This window comes from Melanostigma gelatinosum, assembly GCF_949748355.1.
Source record: "Melanostigma gelatinosum genome assembly, chromosome: 16".
In the NCBI taxonomy this organism is placed as follows: domain Eukaryota; kingdom Metazoa; phylum Chordata; class Actinopteri; order Perciformes; family Zoarcidae; genus Melanostigma; species Melanostigma gelatinosum.
In genome coordinates, this window is record NC_136649.1 from 6,361,848 (window position 1) to 6,381,057 (window position 19,210).

Below are 19,210 nucleotides of genomic sequence, written 5' to 3' on the forward strand. Positions count from 1 at the left end.
CCGCCGCGGGACTTTCCCACGCTAACTATGTCTCTGTCTGCTCGGTAGCATGTTAGCTTGTCCAGTTGAATAGCGGAGTCCGGGATGTTGTGGTGGAGCCATGTTTCCGTGAACACGTAAACACAGCAGTCCCTCACCTCACGCTTGGTTCTGAGTAGCCGTATATTGTCCATCTTGTTGTCCAGTGAACGGACATTTGCCATGAGTAATGTTGGAATTGCCGGCTTGTGTGGGCTAGCCGCTAGCCTAGCCCGGATACCTCCACGCTTTCCCCGCTTTTGCTTCCTTTCGCACCGCTTGCGCGGTCTCCTTACCGGGTGGGGGTTGACACAATGGGGGGAGCAGAGAAGTCCCAGGCTGCTAAGATCCACGGAGAGTTTGGCTTCCAAGTTGAAGAAAGTTGTACTTTTTCCAAGAAGAAACTCACGGCTGTATTGTTGTGTTTTGCGATATAAGTCCGTCGGGCATGACGAACACAGCGGCAGACTAGACAAACTAGACGAAAAAGACGAAAAAGACGAAAACACTGTTTTTCCGGGACCGCGAGTGGCCGCTGCGACTGCTCGCGCCGCCAACATCATAATGACCTTGCAGAACAGAATGGCATTAGAGATGATTTAGCAGAGAAAAGTGGCGTGTGCCAGATGTTTGGGTCTGCGTGCTGTACTTTCATTCCAAATAACACAGCTCCTGATGGATCGGTGACCAGGGCTCTGGAGGGACTGACAGCACTCAGCCAAGAGCTAGCAGACAACTCTGGTGTCACGAATCCATTCACCGACTGGTTGGGAAGTATGCTTAGCCAGTGAAAACATACATTTTTGGCAATCGTAATTATTCTGTGTGCTGTCATCATAGACCGCCTAGTTGTCTGTGGATGGGGGTTCCCGTGCATCCGTGGACCTCTACAGGGGTTTATTGTTTCACCGATGAGCCAGACACCAGTCCAGGCAACCAGTTATGTGACGAGGATGAGGACGAATTGGAGCTTCTGATGGCCACAGTCTAGATGAGGCCACCAGAGGGACTTCACGAGCGGTTCCTGACCATCCAGATGGACTTCTAAAACATCCAGTGAGATGTTGGAAGTTTGGAAAATAGACGGATTGTTTTGGATGAGTATTTGGAGATTAAATTTTTTGTTTAATTGGGTTATAAAGGGATTTTAGGGTGTAAAAGATTAAGAAATGTAATTTTGTCACGTGTAAAAGAACAGTCAAGGCTTCTCAGTATGTGTTCTCTAGCCTACAGACTGTATCCTGATCCTGCCAGCCCCAAGACGTGGAAGGCAGTGACTCTCAACGCACTCTATCTTGAAACGAACTGAACAGAAATACTTGAAATGATATCTGTGTGCATGAATTCTTTGCCTCTGTTTAGATAGATAGGGAGCCTTTCCCTGGATTGAGTAGGGGGGAGGTCTCCAGGGACATTTGAATAACTAACTACATTTGAGTAGCTAACTCACAGTGAACTGTGAGTTAGGGGGGAATTGTAAGAAATTTGAGTAAAAAACTGTAGTTAGTAGATATAATAAAAGTGTTTAATAATTCATAATTAATAATTCATAGTTAGTCATAATCATAAGGGTTTTGAGAATGCATAATTAAGATAAACATAAGCATAAACATACATGCAGAAGCATGAAACTTCTGCCAAGTGCAGAAGTATAACTTTTATTTTGAAGGATTATTATAGAAGGGTTTAAAACGTAACTGACAATCATTGAATGGGTTAGCTGCTCAGGAGAGACAGATGTGAAGACAGGCGTTTGCTGAGCTGAGGGTGGGTAGCCAATAGAAATTGAGATAGACGGAAGGGAGGAGTCGTGAATTAATATGTGGGTGGGTGAGAAGCGTTTTTTCTGCCTCTTTAGTTTGTGAATCTGCTGGACGGCTGTGTCCTGAGACCAGAGGTAGTTTTTTTCCAAATGGGGTTGTATTGTTTTAATATGTCATAGGAGTGTACACTCCAATGTATAACTGTAATCGTGCTTACATCAGTGGAATTAAATTCCTTATAATTGTAAACCAGTTTGGGTAGCGTTATTATCGCAGCGTGTGTGTCGACGGCACAAGCCGGCAGCATGGCTCCGGCCTCCCCTTTGTTATGAGGTAAAAATACTACCTTAACAACTACTATGAAGCCATCTCAAAGTAAGAGGCTTGTGTCTGGGCAGTGATAGGTCATAGTGTGTTTGTAACCCGGTTTGTTTTGTTTTAGGTTTACTGTAATGGAAACGTGTTACTGTGTATTTTTACGGACCTCCGAGTTCCGTTAATGCTGTATAGAAATGACTGTTGTGTTGTTGCTGTGATAATTGTGTTGTGTCAATGCTGTTATAAGAGTGTTATTCAATGCTGCGGTAATAGTGGTGTGTTGAGTCACCGCGAGTAAGGTTAGTAACTGTCACTTTATCTGTTACAGAAACAGTGACTTTGCCAGTCAGGGTTCTGACCAATGTTCCCTCTAATTTTTCATGTGTCTGGGCATACACACAAGCTCCCTGAGCACACTGAGGACCACTGTGAGCAACATCAGATGTGCACGCTGTGGCCACACACCAGTATCACACCTGTTCAAAACCTTGGATCATAGCAAGTTACATGGCTTATTAAAAGAATCAAATTACAGCAGCAATTTTCACTAGTTTACTTTTAATATAAGTGATTTGACAAACTTTAAAGGAAAAAGACAAAAATCTTGTTGTTCATGAGATGTGTAGTATGTTTTATGTGAGAGTCCTGCTTGGCCATGGGAAGAGTCTTGCTTTGGCCTGTGTGAGGTCCTGTTGTGGCCTGTGTGAGGGTCCTGTTCTGGAAGAAATGATACATATACACCTTTCAGACATAACATTTTGTTCACATTAAAACATTCACATTTTGCACAATGACGTGTGCTGTAGCTTGTGTGATACAGTGTAAATTCCTGTAACTCTGTCTGTAAAATATGTAATTACTCAGTTTTTTATTATCATTTCTACTCCCCATAAATTATCTAGTAGTAACATAATTTAATGATTAATATCCAGTGGTGTATAAAGTACTCAAAAGCTATACTTGAGTAAAAGTAAAGATACCTTACTGGAAAACTACTCAAGTAAAAGTAAAAAGTCACCTCTTAGAATACTACTTGAGTAAAAGTCTTAAAGTATCTGATATTTATTGTACTTAAGTACAAAAGTACTTAAGTATCAAAAGTAATTTTCTGATATTAAATGTACATCATAACCTGAACATTAAATGAACATCATAACCTGTTCATTGAAAGTAAAAGTACAAGTAAATGCTGTTAATAAAAAAGCAAAGGGTTAGAATTGTGAGAATTATGAAGTTTATTCTTTTAAGTGCTGTGGCACCATGACCAAGGACATGAGCTGTGTTGAACATAATTGGGTTGCTGTGATCCATCCAGGAGCAACAATGTTAAACATAATATATTGTACATAAGTATACTTTTGCATCTACTATGAACTTATCATCATAATTCTCCGTAAAGCAATATGACACTATGAAGGAGTTGTAACAGTGCGTTTATAAGTCTGCTCATTAGACTAGAGGATATAGAGGACAAATGCATAATATTATGTTCAGCAAAACATATCCACTTGATGCATCAGGTCAGTGGTTTGAGAAAGGACGCCTGCCTTGTAAACTCCTATGGGCCTGATTTGAATACAAAGGTTTTGCTCAAGCTGAATCTGCAATTGGGCGACTGCTACCATCATAACTCCATCTGATCATCCACAACATGACTCAAATATCAAAACATGATCAATACTAAAGTAACAACACAGTCATTACTTGAAACTGAAACATGTCCTGTTCATCTTCAAAAGAAGTTGGTTTTCAAAATTGCGAGAATTCCGTCTCGCTCATCATGGGCTGAAGACTAGTCCTGCGATGCTAAATATCCTTTCACAGGCCGCTGAGGCAGGTAGAGGTGTGTTCAGCGTCACAGACAGCTTGCACACAGCTGCGAAGAATTCCCCGAATGCTGCGCTCTCGCGGCTCCTGTCAATCCGTGTATATAGCTACAGCTAACGTTAGGCAACTAGTGCTGCACAACTGTCAACACTTCCTCAGCTCACTAACTCGCTAGCGATCCACTGGTGTTGGTCTTCGTCACCACCGTCGTTTGTTGCGGGAGTAGCAGGTGCTTCCATTTCTGCTTCCATCATGAAATCAGTCATCGTAGAGTGGAATTATACTCAGGTAGTCGCCCGCTAGCTATAGCATGTAGCATCCTGGGAATCACTGGGAATCAAACACCGCGGCTTTGAGAGCACTTGTTTGCAATTGTGCATTAACGTGACTGACCAATGATTTAACTTGCTGCTAGGACCACTGATTCAACAAACCTGCTTGCTTGCAGTCTCTGTTCCACCACAGTCCCCGACGCTGCTCTCATGATTAATTTTGTTTCTAAAGATAGATTTGATTTTGTAGCGAGTAACGAAGGTTTCAGGGGAAATGTATCGGAGTAAAAGTATCAGTTTTCTTTGCAAAATGTAGTGACGTAAAAGTAAAAGTAAACAGAAATATAAGTAGTAAAGTAAAGTACAGATACCCAAAAAAACTACTTAAGTACAGTAACGAAGTATTTCTACTTCGTTACTATACACCACTGTTAATATCCATAAGTAAAAAATCTTAATAAATGTCACTAGAATATGCACAAATCTGACTTAAATTTTACCTTATTTTTCACGTCTGTCCTTCTCACTTCTCCAATGGTTGTACACTTTGTCCAGGTTGATGGCTTCGTCTGCTTCTTGCTTTGACTTTATGTCGCTGCCCGTTCGTTTCGCCATGATAAGGGGTTAGCATTTGCGTCTCGTAACTCCGCCGCACTGTTGATAGCTAGCTAACCTGCACGGCGCGAATGGGCAGGGCAATAGTGTCAATGCTATGATTGGCTGCGTAGCGTAAGTGAACCGAATCGTATCATTGGCTGGACACCTGTCACTCACTGAGTTACGTTGCAAAATAGTACAGAAAACAAAATTATTATTATTATTATTATTGGTTTAATTGATTAGATAAGATTAGGACTAATATTAGATATTAATTAATACGTTTATGTTGAATTTTATTTTATGCGCTGCATAGATTTTCTTGTGCGCTGAGAATGTGCGAGCAGTGCGCGATTGCTCAAGCGCGCAGCTTAGAGGGAACATTGGTTCTGACTGTGTCAAAACACCAGAAAACTCTCCATTAACACCAGAACAAGTCTCTAGATTTGTCGCTAGTAGCTTTTGACAAAAAAAATGCCATGAGGGTTTGGAAAGTCGCCAGATTTAGCGAGAAAGTCGCCAAGTTGCCAACACTGGCACTGGCTAAATATGTCCCCAGAGCAACATTGGACATAACAGAGGCAGCAGATTTTGGGATTGTCACCGCCCAACATGTCACACTAGCCCACTGACCAATCACATATGGCAGAAATTAAATCTTTCAGGAAAGTCCTCCTCATTCCTGTCCACCAGTTTATGGTTGGTGGAGATTCATGTTGTTCCTGAGGAGTTTTCTCAGTCGTCACTCAACCAGTGAGTAACTCAGCTTTTACAACAGGTGGAATATTTTAACATCAACAACAAATGGAAAATGTGCAGATTATATCAGGTCCAGTCATGAAGTCATGAAATGAATACATGTGAATCTTGAAACGCTGCTTTGCATCACGATCATATCTTGAAACCCAACTCTTGTCAAAATGCTTCAAAGTTTATCATTAAATATGAGAGAAAGGTATTATATGACAATTTAAATGTTTCATAGTTTAATTTGATAACTCTTTGGTCAGCTGTTTTAAAGCAGCAAAAGAAAACTGAACAGAATTAGTCTTTTGATGGCTTCATGTGTGTCTATAACTCTTCCTCTGAGGAGACAAGAAATATTTAACTACTAAAGAAATGAAATGTTTTCAAAGGTGGAGCAGGTTTTATCCGAGGCTCTGCTTGTGAATGAGGAAGCAAAGTTCGCCATTCACAGCGCTGCTCCTCTTCCTGGAATGAAGCACAGCTTGATAAGCCCTCCTTCTTCCTCCTGCTCTCACACACAGCCGGCTGCACTCTGTCCACTTGTTTCCTTGTTCCCTCCCCTTCAGATCTACAGTTTTAAAGATGGGTGTAACCAACATGGTGGTGAAGCGATAGAGCTGACAGCCTCCATTCACTGAACAAACACATGTTGTTCAGGTCAGAAGTCAAAGCAGAGTCACTTCTAGTGAAGTGAAACTCAGACAGTCGTCGTCACTGAGAGGTGAAATGGCGCAGAAAGGAGTTCAGCTGGATCGGGAAGCCTTCTCTTGTTCCATCTGTCTGGATCTACTGAAGGATCCGGTGGCTATTCCCTGTGGACACAGCTACTGCATGAACTGTATTAAAAGCTTCTGGGATGAAGAGGATGTGAAGAAACTCCACAGCTGCCCTCAGTGTAGGCAGACCTTCACACCGAGGCCTCTCCTGCTGAAAAACACCATGTTAGCAGTTTTAGTGGAGGAGCTGAAGAAGACTGGACTCCAAGCTGCTCCTGCTGATCACTGCTATGCTGGACCTGAAGATGTGTCCTGTGATGTCTGCACTGGGAGGAAACTGAAAGCCCTCAAGTCCTGTCTCGTCTGTCTGGCCTCTTATTGTGAGAAACACCTTCAGCGCCATTATGACGCGGCTCCATTAACAAAACACAAGCTGGTGGACCCCTCCAACAAGCTCCAGGAGAACATCTGCTCTCGTCACGATGAGGTGATGAAGATGTTCTGCCGTACTGATCAGCAGTGTATCTGTTACCTCTGCTCTGTGGATGAACACAAAGGCCACGACACAGTCTCAGCTGCAGCAGAAAGGACTGAGAGGCAGAGAGAGCTGGAGGTGAGTCGACTAAACATCCAGCAGAGAATCCAGGACAGAGAGAAAGACGTGAAGCTGCTTCAACAGGAGGTGGAGGCCGTCTATCGCTCCGCCGACGAAGCGGTGAAGGACAGCGAGAAGATCTTCACCGAGCTGATCCGTCTCATGGAGAAAAGAAGCTCCGATGTGAAGCAGCAGGTCAGATCCCAGCAGAAAAGTGAAGTGAGTCGAGTCAAAGAGCTTCAGGAGAAGCTGGAGCAGGAGATCTCTGAGCTGAAGAGGAGAGACGCTGAGCTGACGCTGCTCTCACACACAGAGGATCACAACCAGTTTCTACACAACTACCCCTCACTGTCACCACTCAGAGAACCTACAGACTCGTCCGCCATCGACATCCGTCCTCTGAGCTACTTTGAGGACGTGACGGCGGCTGTGTCAGAAGTCAGAGATAAACTACAGGACGTTCTGAGAGAGAAGAGGACAAACGTCTCACTGGCAGTGACTGAAGTGGACGTTTTACTGTCTCATTCACAAGCAGAGCCCAAGACCAGAGCTGAGTTCTTAAGATATTCAAGTGAAATCACACTGGATCCAAACACAGCACACACAGATCTGTTATTATCTGAGGGGAACAGAAAAGTAACAGCTATGAGTGAACAACAGTCTTATTCTAGTCACCCAGACAGATTCACTACATGTTATCAGGTCCTGAGTAGAGAGAGTCTGACTGGACGTTGTTACTGGGAGGTGGAGAGGAGAGGAGGAGGAGGAGTTTATGTAGCAGTCGCATACAAGAATACCAGCAGAACAGGGAGCTGGAATGAAGGGGGATTTGGAAACAATGACACATCTTGGGCGTTACAATGTGACAAAAACAGTTTTACCTTTTTGTACAACAAGATCCAAACTCCCGTCTCTGGTTCTCAGTCCTCCAGAGTAGGAGTGTACCTGGATCACAGAGCAGGTATTCTGTCTTTCTACAGCATCTCTAAAACCATGACTCTCCTCCACAGAGTCCAGACCACATTCACTCAGCCTCTCTGTGCTGGACTCAGGATGTATTATTTTGGTTATGGAGCCACTGCTGAGTTCTGTAAACTAAAATAGACAGAAGTGATTTAAGGAACAGCAAATTCATTTTTGTGTTTTAATCCTGAAACTCATTTTGTCTCCATCATTGTCGCTTCATTGCTCATTTTTCTTCACTTGTCAATCAAACATTGAGGGCGGTGCTTTGACATCTTGTCATTATTGTTGTGTAAATGTCTGAGTGTCTTTAGGTGGAGCTCCTTCCTGTGTCTGTTTAGCCGTGGAGGCTGTCACTGCTCATGATGATCTTTGTTGACCTGAACTGATATTTCTCTTCATGAAAATGTAAACTGCTCTGAGGTTTAAATGTTTGATAAATATTAGTATTGATGCATTTGTTAGTTGTTGTTTCTCTTCCACTGCATGGCTCTTAAAGAGAGAAATCACCAGAGCTTCTTTTATCAAAGATGTTTAGTTCTCAGCACTCTTTGTAAAGATTTCTTAAAGTGAAATTATGTTTATTTTCTATAACAGATTAAATGTTGTTCTTGTTGTTTTCTTAATCGTTATACAAAGGAGGTACTATGATGTATTATATCACTAATTATTATAATCATAAGTAAATCATTCATTATTCTCTTTCACATAACTGAGATTCTGGTCAAACAGATCGATTATGAGGATGAAGTGAATGTGTTCATGAAATCATTGAACAGACTTTACTGATGGGATGTGAACAAACTGAAGGTTTACATGATGAATAAAGTATTTCTTGATTCAAGAATGAACAAAGTCTTTTCTTCTTCTCTTATTTACAGGGTTTCATACGAAGCTGATGGAGAAAACGTGAAAGTAATATGAGAGTATAAGTGAGTCAGTTTTCCTCCTGAAACACCACAAAGTACAGAGTTCATGTTTAGAGCAGAAGAACATGAGTCAGCCAGTCTCTGTCCTTTAAACTGTCCTCACTGAAACATCTTAGTCACAGAGAAATGAGCAGAGTTTATATCACGTGTCGCTTCTTACAACCAAAATTCTGCTTGTGCACTTAGTCAATAAGTCGGATTTATTACACTGACATGAAGATATAAAAGTAGTGAATTAATTTGGTGAAGTTTGGGTGTGAATAAGTTGTATTGAGTCCTCCTCACACACAGGAGACAGAAAACTCTCCATTAACACCAGAACAAGTCGCTAGATTTGTCGCCAGTAGCTTTTGACAAAAAAAGTCGCCATGAGGGTTCGGAAAGTCGCCAGATTTAACGAGAAAGTTGCCAACACTGGCACCAGCTAAATATGTTGCCAGAGCAACATTGGATATAACAATAGTTCCTATCACATATTAAACCAAACAAAAATCCATCTTCATAAAAACAAGTTGTACAAATAATAATTTATAAACAAGCATATTAAATCTACGGCAGATGTAAGAACAAACGCATTTAAGTTACCAGAGCTGCTGTTCACTATTTAAAGATAAAGTCCATCCTCCTTTCTTTGTTAATAAAGAGTTTAATCTCACGGTTGTTCAGTACATCCGTGTGTTTTAGTTCCAGTAAGAAGTCCTTCTCCATTCATGGACGCCAGTGAAGACAGTCGAGCCTCCCCAGTTGTATTTCTTGAATACGTTTTAATGTGTGTGAGGCCGCTCACAGAGGCTGCAGATTTTGGGATTGTCACCGCCCAACATGTCACGCTAGCCCACTGACCAATCACGTACTTGTAGGCCAGCTAGCAGGCTCTGGCACGTCAAAGAATACACCCAACATGTCAAACTAAAGATCTGATTGGTTGAACACGATGACAATCAACAATATCGTCCCCATTCACTTAAACTGCAAAGGGATTCACTTGTGAGTCTGCAGGCTTCGGGACTCTGTTCTTACCTGGAGACACAGAGGTGAGATCTGATTGGATAAAAGCTCTACTTAAAACAAGCTGCACTGGAGGCAGAGCAACTGAGGAAGACAGTAGCTGTGCAATGAGAAAATAAGATAATGGGAACATTTTTTTTTGAAATTATAATTTTGAAAAAATATTTAATTGTACAATAGCTATAACTTTGTGATTCTGTTTAGGCCAGCAGAGAAGGCCTTGCTGGCCCTGAAGGCCCACCACTGTGTTTAACTAACCCACACTCACACACACACACGCACACATACTCATACACACAGATTGTGTTCCTCATTACTTCATTAAATAATCGTGGCATCGCCTCCATTTTTGTAGTTTTGCGTAACGTAATCACATACGAGACTACGGCCAAATCCCAATGTCCCCCCTAAACCCTCAAACCCTGAACCCTCAAGGACTTACTTAACGTCACATTGCAATGATTTGTGGGTAATTCCCTTAGGCTAAGTCAGCATACCATGCTGACTTACAGAAAGGGTTCGTAAAGGGCTCAAAATGTCTGCGAGAGAGCCTCAAACACTTGATGATGTGACAGTGGGACATCCCTAAACCCTCACGGACTTCACGGGAGCGCGCCTCAAAGTCCGTGAGTCCGTAAGGGGGGACATTGGGATTTGGCCTACATTCGCCATTTGGGTAGTTTTCTCTCTCTTCCACCATTTTGTAGTCTCGAGTGGTGTGATCACTTACGAGAGGCTTTGGATGAAAGCATCTGCTAAATGAGTGTAATGTATTGACTTGATCAGTATTGTTAGAAGTAAATAAACTATATTATACTTTGAAGAGCAGCTTTCTGTGATTACTTTGTGCATGTGTATTGTGTTAATAGTTGGATATCGTGGCCTGCGCTCAAATTCAAAACTTCACTGTTCACTACTAGTTCACTAATAGTACCTTGACTACTGACATTCTGAGTGAACACCAACATTGAGACTCAATTTATTGTTCAGTTATTGGTCCCTGATTTTTCTAATAATCTCATTGATATTAATACATTTATTAATATGAATTATTTACTTTTCATTGTTGCTGATAATCAAACACGCTCCTGCCAGATCCCAACAGCAGCAAAAGACACTTGCAGCAATCGGCTGGACTGAAAACAAACCTTACCTTTTCTGTTGCAGGCCACATTTTGGGTTTTGTTGAGGCTAAAAAACTGACATCCAGAGAACGGTTTGCTTTCATTTTCAACCGGAGCGTCTACAGATTAATTCCATAACTGATATGTTATGAACCAGCAAAGTTACACACCATGAGAGATGAATTTGTGTTTTTAGGATGACTTGGGATTGCTCACTATTTAGACCTGTCTCACAAAAACTACGACACATATTAAATAGACGGATAGAGTCTCATTGAGAGACACAGAGCACTGTAAGTTAGTTATCCTGTAGTGAATGAAGCCATGTGAAGCTTCGGACCCTTCTTTCTATTTATGCTCAGGAACTATCGGAAGCGTTGGGGCTTCAAACGCATTAAACACAGTGAGGTGGTGAATTATAAAACTCACAGCAACCCTTCAAGACTAGAGCCGAAGCACAAGAACATCTCTACAAACTTCATGGTCTCATATGTGTGGTACAAAAGTTCAACAGGCATGTGTCTGTTACTGTTAAATATGTAATATTAGTGGTCTAATTGCATGAATTAGAAGAAACAACGGTTGCTTCACTAGCTGTCTGAGCACACCATAAGTCTTCACATGTGAAAGGAGCGTCAACAGCTGCAATCTAAGATGCTAAACTGATTCCACGTCACTGTATGAATAGCAGCCGGCTGACATGACAGCTATACTACACAGCGTAACACAGGAATGGCAGATAGCCCAGCGCTTGTTTCCACGCTCAGGGCCAGTTTAAAGTGCTTCTCTGCAGCGCTGCAGGGTCAACTACAATATATCATTGTCTTTGTTAAGAGCAAGCATGGCGAGGATGTGAAGAGTAGAGAGTCTGACAACCTTCATGTCGAAATGTGATGGGAGTGACATTCAGCAATGAGGGACGATAACTTTTTAGGTCAACTCCACACACACACGCACACACTCACACACACACACACACACACACACATTCAGTCATTAATTAGACAACACCCTGCCATCGGCTCAAGATGTCTGTTTGAAAAACAAAAGAAAGGATGGAAGAAAGGGAGGAAGACTATCTGTCTCCTGATGAGGCCCGTACCTATGAGCTGACAGGCCTACTTTGATGCCGCCATCGCTCCCTCCCTCTTGTTCCACTTTTGCTGATATGTCTGGAGAGAGAGAGAGAGAGAGAGAGAGAGAGAGAGGCAGCAAGGCCTTTGTCAACATGAAATGGAGGCTTTAAGTGAGTAGAGTCATGCCACATATTGTGATTGAAAATATCATAAGGAAAAAAAAACTCTCCACACATGTCAGAAACAAAGGCTGTATTTTTTGTATTTTCTACTGTTACAGGGGATTCAAATATCTGCTGTGTGTGTGTGTGTGTGTGTGTGTGTGTGTGTGTGTGTGTGTGTGTGTGTGTGTGTGTGTGTGTGTGTGTGTGTGTGTGTGTGCGGTTCAGCTGAGGTGTGTACTAAAACTTGGGTAATAATTTGTGCCGTTCAGCTGCAAGGTACATATTTTAGGTATTTGTGTTTGAGGAGTTTAGTGTGTGTATTGTTTCCTCAAAGCGAATGAATACATGAACAATTGGTCACATGACGTGTAATGTGAAAGGCGTCACTGGTGGAAACGAACCCACTGAGAGTCATCGGCCTCCCCTGCTCAGCTCTGTGGTGCATTTTAGTGTTTCTCAGCTCAGTTTTGGTTTTAGAGGTGTCCTATGTTGATTCGCCGCAACACTCTCATCAAGCTGCTTTTACTGAAAAACGCTAAGATAAACCCACTGTACTCAGCAAACAGCAGACTCAGTTAGAGACGAGCTGGTGTGCATAGTTGAGCATTCAACAGCTAAAGAGAGAGATAGGTTTCTAGCTAAAGCTATACAGACAATGAATATTGGAGTGGCCACATGGCCACATGCCTCTGAATGAATGCTCATGTTGGCCTGCGTCATGCTGCATGTGTAAATAAGCGGTATTGCTGAGAAGTTGCTCACATCATTTTTACAATCAATGTTGCCTTAACTCACTTTGCACAACACATTTTCAAATCATCTCACCAGCAGCCTTGTTTTGAATCACATTAGCAGTATAGGAAGGGTAGCGTCAGTCTGTCAGTCCACTTTGGTCCAGACTCTTGAGGGACTTTTGTGTTTAAGGTCCTGTGTATAGGCGAATATGTTAGCAGAAATGGAATAAAGTATTCATAAAGTTTTCATCTTTAAGAATCGTTGTGTCTTCCTTAGTTTAGAAGCTCTTCATATCTACATGGGTACGGGGTCCTCTTTATGGAGTCTGCCATGTTGCACCGCCATCTTTCTACAGTAGCCCAGAGCAGACAAACCAGAAAGAACCTCTGTCATTGTTATGTTACCTGAAGGCCACTGTAGTTTTCCATCATGCTTGGAAAGGGAGCAACCCAAGAAAGGGAGGGGTGAGCAGAGGGGTATCCAGTTGGTTGCAATCTGCTGCCTCACCACTAGATGTAATGAAATCGTACACAATGATCAGTGTATTTACATTTTTGTACCATCTTTACATTTACTTCGCCATAACTGCAAACATTTAAAAAAATTCCTAATTTGGACTTCAACTTTTATCCGTCTTCAATAATGTTTTTCCTTACACTGAGCAACCTTAACAAGGGTCGAATTAGCATATTTCAGTCAGAGGTTGATTGGGTTGATAGTGCATTCTATCAATCTGTTGATTTTTTTTTTAGATCAATCATCTTGTCCATACAATTGAGAAAAAAAAATCCTAGAGCACACTTTTACATCTTCAAATTGTTTGTTTTGTCCAAAACAGTCCAAAACCCAAATATATTTAATTCACAGTTATGTATAACAGAGAATTGCAGCACTAGTTAGGTTTTAGATCACCTTGACCTTTATGTTAAATTGCTATAAATAGAGTGACTGAGAGCATTTGTTTTCACATCAATAAGTCAAAATGTCCCATGAGATCAGACTTGTTTGTGTGTGATCTTCCGCCTCCCGCCTCCCTCTCCCTGATGAGGAGCCTGCTAACTAATGGCCACGTGTCATCAGGGCAGTTTGTGTGTGTGTGTGTGTGTGTGTGTGTGTGTGTGTGTTGTGATGGTCGCTGCACACTGATCTCCATGCTGCCTGGCCGCGACCCAGCGCACCCTTGTCAGTTTAGGTATTGTAAAGTGGCAGCAGGAGGTGGCGAGGCTCAGCCAGCGCTACGCCAGCCTCTCAGAGCCAATGAAAGCGCTCGCCCTGACCCCAGGGGCCAGGACAGTGGTGCCTCTCTCTCTCTCTCTCTCTCTCTCTCTCTCTCTCTCTCTCTCTCTCTCTCTCTCTCTCTCTCTCGCCCTCTCTCTCTCTCTCTCTCTCTCTCTCTCTCTCTCTTTGGGCCTTCATTAAAGACAAGATGCAGAGGATTGATCACCAAGGACACCTCGGACACACAAATGTGCAGCACAGCCTGTAAGACACGCACTAAATGAACAATGCATGAACACATGATTCCATTATGAGCGACAATGAAAGTGCACAGTCGAACATGTGCACGGTGCCCCCCCCCACATGGACGCACACAGGATGTAATTAAGCAGCGGCAGTAATAACAGCAACACGTTCTGCCGCCAACAAGATTGCATCAGCAAGAGTGGTGTTGAAAGGAAAAAGCAGGGTTGCGTCACAAAAGCAGTGATGATTGGGGGGGGGGGGCAGCCCTGCTTACCTGCAAGCACCAACATGAATGTGCACCGTAAGCATTCTTGAACATGACGCAACCACGCCCAATCAGCTGAGCAGTGAGGATGAGCATCATGGCAAAATATGTGGCCGTTTGATTTCCTTTACATGTCAAACTGCAGTATAATGTACGGTGGCCCTGAGAGCTCAATGCGTAGCAGATGAAAATGCTGAGACGCGCTTTTTGTTGCCATGTTCTGTGGCTCATGAAGTTATTACAGTCGACTATCTGTCTGGGTGGGTAGAAAACCTTAGCGAGTGGCCCAATATTTAGCGGCCAGATATAAACATGTGCTTGGTAGAGAAACCTAGCCTGTAACGTTACACCAACGACAAATTGCAAGTGTACAAGTCACGAGATAAACAATCCACGATAACTGAGGTCACGAACATCGAAATCACAGATGCTTTTGGCTTAACGTCACCAGTTAACACGGTCACTCGTTAAACTGAAACACTTGTTCTGTAGAATTTGAGTCCGCTGTTGGAATATCAATTCTGAACATTGAACATGCAACAAACACACATGTTGATGCTGGAAACTGTTTTGATTCGATGTTTAAAGCTTGCTAACTCATCTGGATGGCCACATCTGTTGCTAACAAGTGCACGCATATTTTTAATGACATCGACTGTGAAAGTGTCTATTCGAATTATTCATGTTTTATTTTATTATTGTCTATTTTATTCGACATTATATTTGTGTTGTTACTTTATGATACCCCTAAGGCTTTTTACATCTGTTATTCTCTCTGTTTGGATTGTTTAACTTTTCTTAAAAATCTCAAACCTGGAGCTATGTTATATCTCTACTAATAACAGTACTTGGTGTTGGGATCAGCAGCAGGATAATTAACTGCTAAATGAACCCCAACAGGTTGAGCAGGACATTTCACAATAATGACCTTTAGCTGTATCCCAGTTATTACTCGGCTACCTACTAAAGAACACCAAATATTGATTTAAAAATATTTTTAGTTTGATTTTAACAAGGATTTTATTGCTATAAAAAAAGCAATGTACAGAGATCAGAACTGTGTCCATAGCAATGGGCTCTTACTCATAGCAGCCGTCCACTATAAAGACATAACAGAGTGTAGAATGCCAGAATCGACCAATCCGAATCGAGTATTCAATAAAGCTGTGCAATGACGGTTATCATCAGTGGGTAAACAGACTCACAAATCAGAAGTAAACTGTGAAACATCATCAGTCATTATGTTTTTGATATTTGTGCTGGGATTCATAAAGTCTTCCAGTGTGTCCCCAGCTTGACAGGCAGCCAGTCGGATCGATACAGACAAAGCAGGACACTTTGTGTCCCTTGTTGTCCCCGGGCTAACACGCCTCCATGAGGAGAGGCCTGCAGCCACGCCTGGAGGAAGTGCTGGCTCAGCAGCCCCCTGACTGTCTGACCAGGACCCAGGGGCCAGCACCATAATGTGCTTTTAATTGAGGACTGGGAAGCATGGTGTGAGGCCAGGTTTCTCAACACATGTTCCAGGATTACTGCTGAATGTGCAGTAAATGGGATTTATGACACGTTGTCCCCCTGGTAGTTGCAGAGGGAGTGATATAAGGTGACGCACAGATGTGGGGATGTCTTGTTTAGCAGAAATTCAAAGCAGGGCCATTTACTGCTTTTTGTTGTGTGTTGTTTATTTGGCATTTGTTGTTTTACAGTTGGCAGATCGACAAGGCTGACAAACTGGTGCTCTGTAACCATGACATACTGTGGACTATAATCCATTCAAGTCAGTGACTGCTGTCCATTTTCATTTGCATACATTTCAAAAAGTAGAGCGTAACGGTGGCTTAGCTGTCCCGCACCACAAATCATGAAAACCTTGCAGAGAGACACACCCTTGTAATCAAGCTGCTCTTCTTCACGCATCATGAAGACAACCGAAAGCCCTGCGAGTCGCCCTGACAAACAGTAAATGTTCTTTACGCCCCACAATAGGAACGCTGAGACAGAACACAGCAACGCTTCCTTGTCCATTGAGATGGAATCACCCCGTCCACACGGCCGCTCCTTCTGGAGCACGAGAGAGCTCAGCAATCAGCTCTGTAGATGATGCTGTGTGCAAAGTTGTGATTAATTGCAAAATACACGGTTTTCATTTTGTTCCTACCCCATTTACTATAACACATAATTCCAGTTAATCACAACTTGTCATCATCTCTAATGATGAGATTGTGCTCACCACTTTACTTGCTGTGATCAGGGAGCACAGCGACATTGCCAGACAGAGTCAGACGGGCAACAGCCACGAGCAGTCAGATGATCAGTTTTGGGGAAAACGGTTTTGGAAATGAAGTTGAACAGTGAAATTATTACGCAAATGGCCCGTAGAAAACCTCCATCACAGTTTACCGACCCACTTCCTGCTTCAGCTTGGACTGGAGTCGTCTGTACCGCTGGCTTGTTGATCAGACGATGGTGTGCCTGCTCGTATTTCTTGACCCATCAGATCGTGAGAATTATAGCTTGCGTGTATGTTTTACAATACATTTAAGAAATATATAAAAAAAGTATATTTAGTCCCTCATATTTCCTCTTCATTTTCTGTTGAGAAGAAAAAGGAGAAGTCAACTCCAGATGCACCGAACCCTCTTCACCATCGAACCCCGCTCTGACCCTGTGCCGAATGATGAATCCCACTTGACCATAAATTGGAGGCATGTGAAATTGAGGTACCGTTAAATAGAAGAAAAAAAACTTCCACATATTAAAAAAAAGGTCCAGAGCGTCAGCACTGGAGCTAGAGAGGAAAATGTCAAAGCATCGATGAGCAGAATGCAAGCAGTTCAGAAGCTGAATGCACGCAATACTGTAAGAGTGTTATTGTCTGAATCGGAATGAATGGACCAATGGTATTTCTGCAGTAATCCAATCATTATAATTACGAAAACATATAACAATACAAATGTAATAATATTATATCTATATATATATATGATAATCTTTTATTTTCTTCTAATTTAAAACCTATTTGTCCTTGTGTTTTGTAGTCTCTAAGACAGCTGTTGATCACTTGCTGTTCAGATTGTAAAGCCCCTTGAGGCAGATTTGTGATTTGTGGGGCAATATGACTGAAATTGACTTGACTTGAGTACTTGAGTAAATGCACGTAGTTGTTTCCCACCACTCATTATGCCTCTGTGATTAGTGTTCTCTATGGGTGTGGGTTTGGAGGTTACTGGTATGTCACAGATGACACAGTCAGCCAGTCAGACGCAACACACAACATACAACACACAGATACAAAAGGCACTAAGAGCATGAACACCAAACTCATCACCCACCATGTAAAGTCAATGCTGAACAAACACTCTCACCCATGCAACTGTCACATGACCAGATGTGTGTGTGTGTGTGTGTGTGCGTGTGCAGAGTATTTTGTTCATTTCCATACAGTCAAAGAGACAGCAGAGTGATGGCTCTGCTGTCCCTGAGGATCATCCCTCTCAGACATGTAACGCTCCTGGAGACACTCGACCCATTTCAACATTAACATTTCCTCCTTTCGTTTGCTTTCATTCACCGAGCTCTCGTCACATTGTGGGAGTGAAACGAATAATATGTTCAGAACATGCTCTCTCATTATCTGTATGAACCTCGATCCGGAACACTGCAAATCACTTCCATCTGAACAAATCATTTTGTCTCAAATGTGGTCTTTTATTGTATTTAAATACATCATTGTACCATGATTAGCAGTGTAAGATCAGAGTAGAGATGATGGATTGCAGAAAATGTTCCAAACTGAGTTGTGACTTGTAATATGAGTATCAATTTCAGGGCAATGATAAATTAAGCATATTTTACAGGTTAATATCTCAAGTTTCTTTGTTATTATTAAGCTCCAAGTGCCACATTTCCGATATTAGGTTTTAATAAACTGCATCAGTTGACTTCACCAGTAGAACTCCTGGACTTTGGATCAAACTTGCTGCTAAGTTTCTATAATAATTAAAATTTCCCTAGAAGTTATATTTATAGCGTAGACTTGTTTTGAAAAATGGTTTCGTTTCCAAAGATTATTTATTTGCATATTTCATTGGATCCCCATAAGCCTCCACCATAAGCCACCCTAACACATTAAATATGCCTAAATAACAACAATGAAAGCCAAACAAAAAAACCATCTCATACCCACCGAGAATATATATAACACCAGATAGAATTCATGAAAAGTAAGGCAGTAAAAATCAGTCAGATGCATCCTCCCCTCAGTTCAAATGGAGATACTGGTTTGTGTGAGTGGGATGTCTCACACTGCAGTTTTTGCTCAAGACCCGTGGTCAACAGGTGCAAGGAGTTGATGAGATTCGTAGGGCCGCTGCCCAAGCGTCAGTATGTGTGTGTGTGTGTGTGTGTGCGTGTGTGTGCATGTGTGTGTGTGTGTGTGTTTAGAGCTCCGGCTGTAGACCACCAGGCCACCGTCTGCTGATCCCAAACGGTGCACACAGACACATTTGTTAGTGTAGGTGGTGTTAACGCCCTCGCTACGGACACGTTAATGCCTGTGTGCTGTGTGTGTACTGCATGTGTGTGAGTGCGTGTCCCTTCTCCCACAGGACGCCCTTCACCACGCTCATA

General features: G+C 42.3%; 1 protein-coding gene across 1 annotated transcript; it reads left to right on the top strand.

Annotated features, from left to right (window-relative positions):
- Positions 1-6,253: 6,253 nt before the first annotated feature.
- On the top strand, positions 6,254-7,957 carry LOC306790453 (tripartite motif-containing protein 16-like; the record flags this gene model as incomplete). The annotated part of the gene is made up of 1 exon (XM_079286717.1): positions 6,254-7,957. Exon 1 carries the CDS (start codon positions 6,269-6,271, stop codon positions 7,955-7,957), a length of 1,689 nt encoding a protein of 562 aa, XP_079142843.1. The 5' UTR covers positions 6,254-6,268.
- Between the last annotated feature and the right edge of the window lie 11,253 nt (positions 7,958-19,210).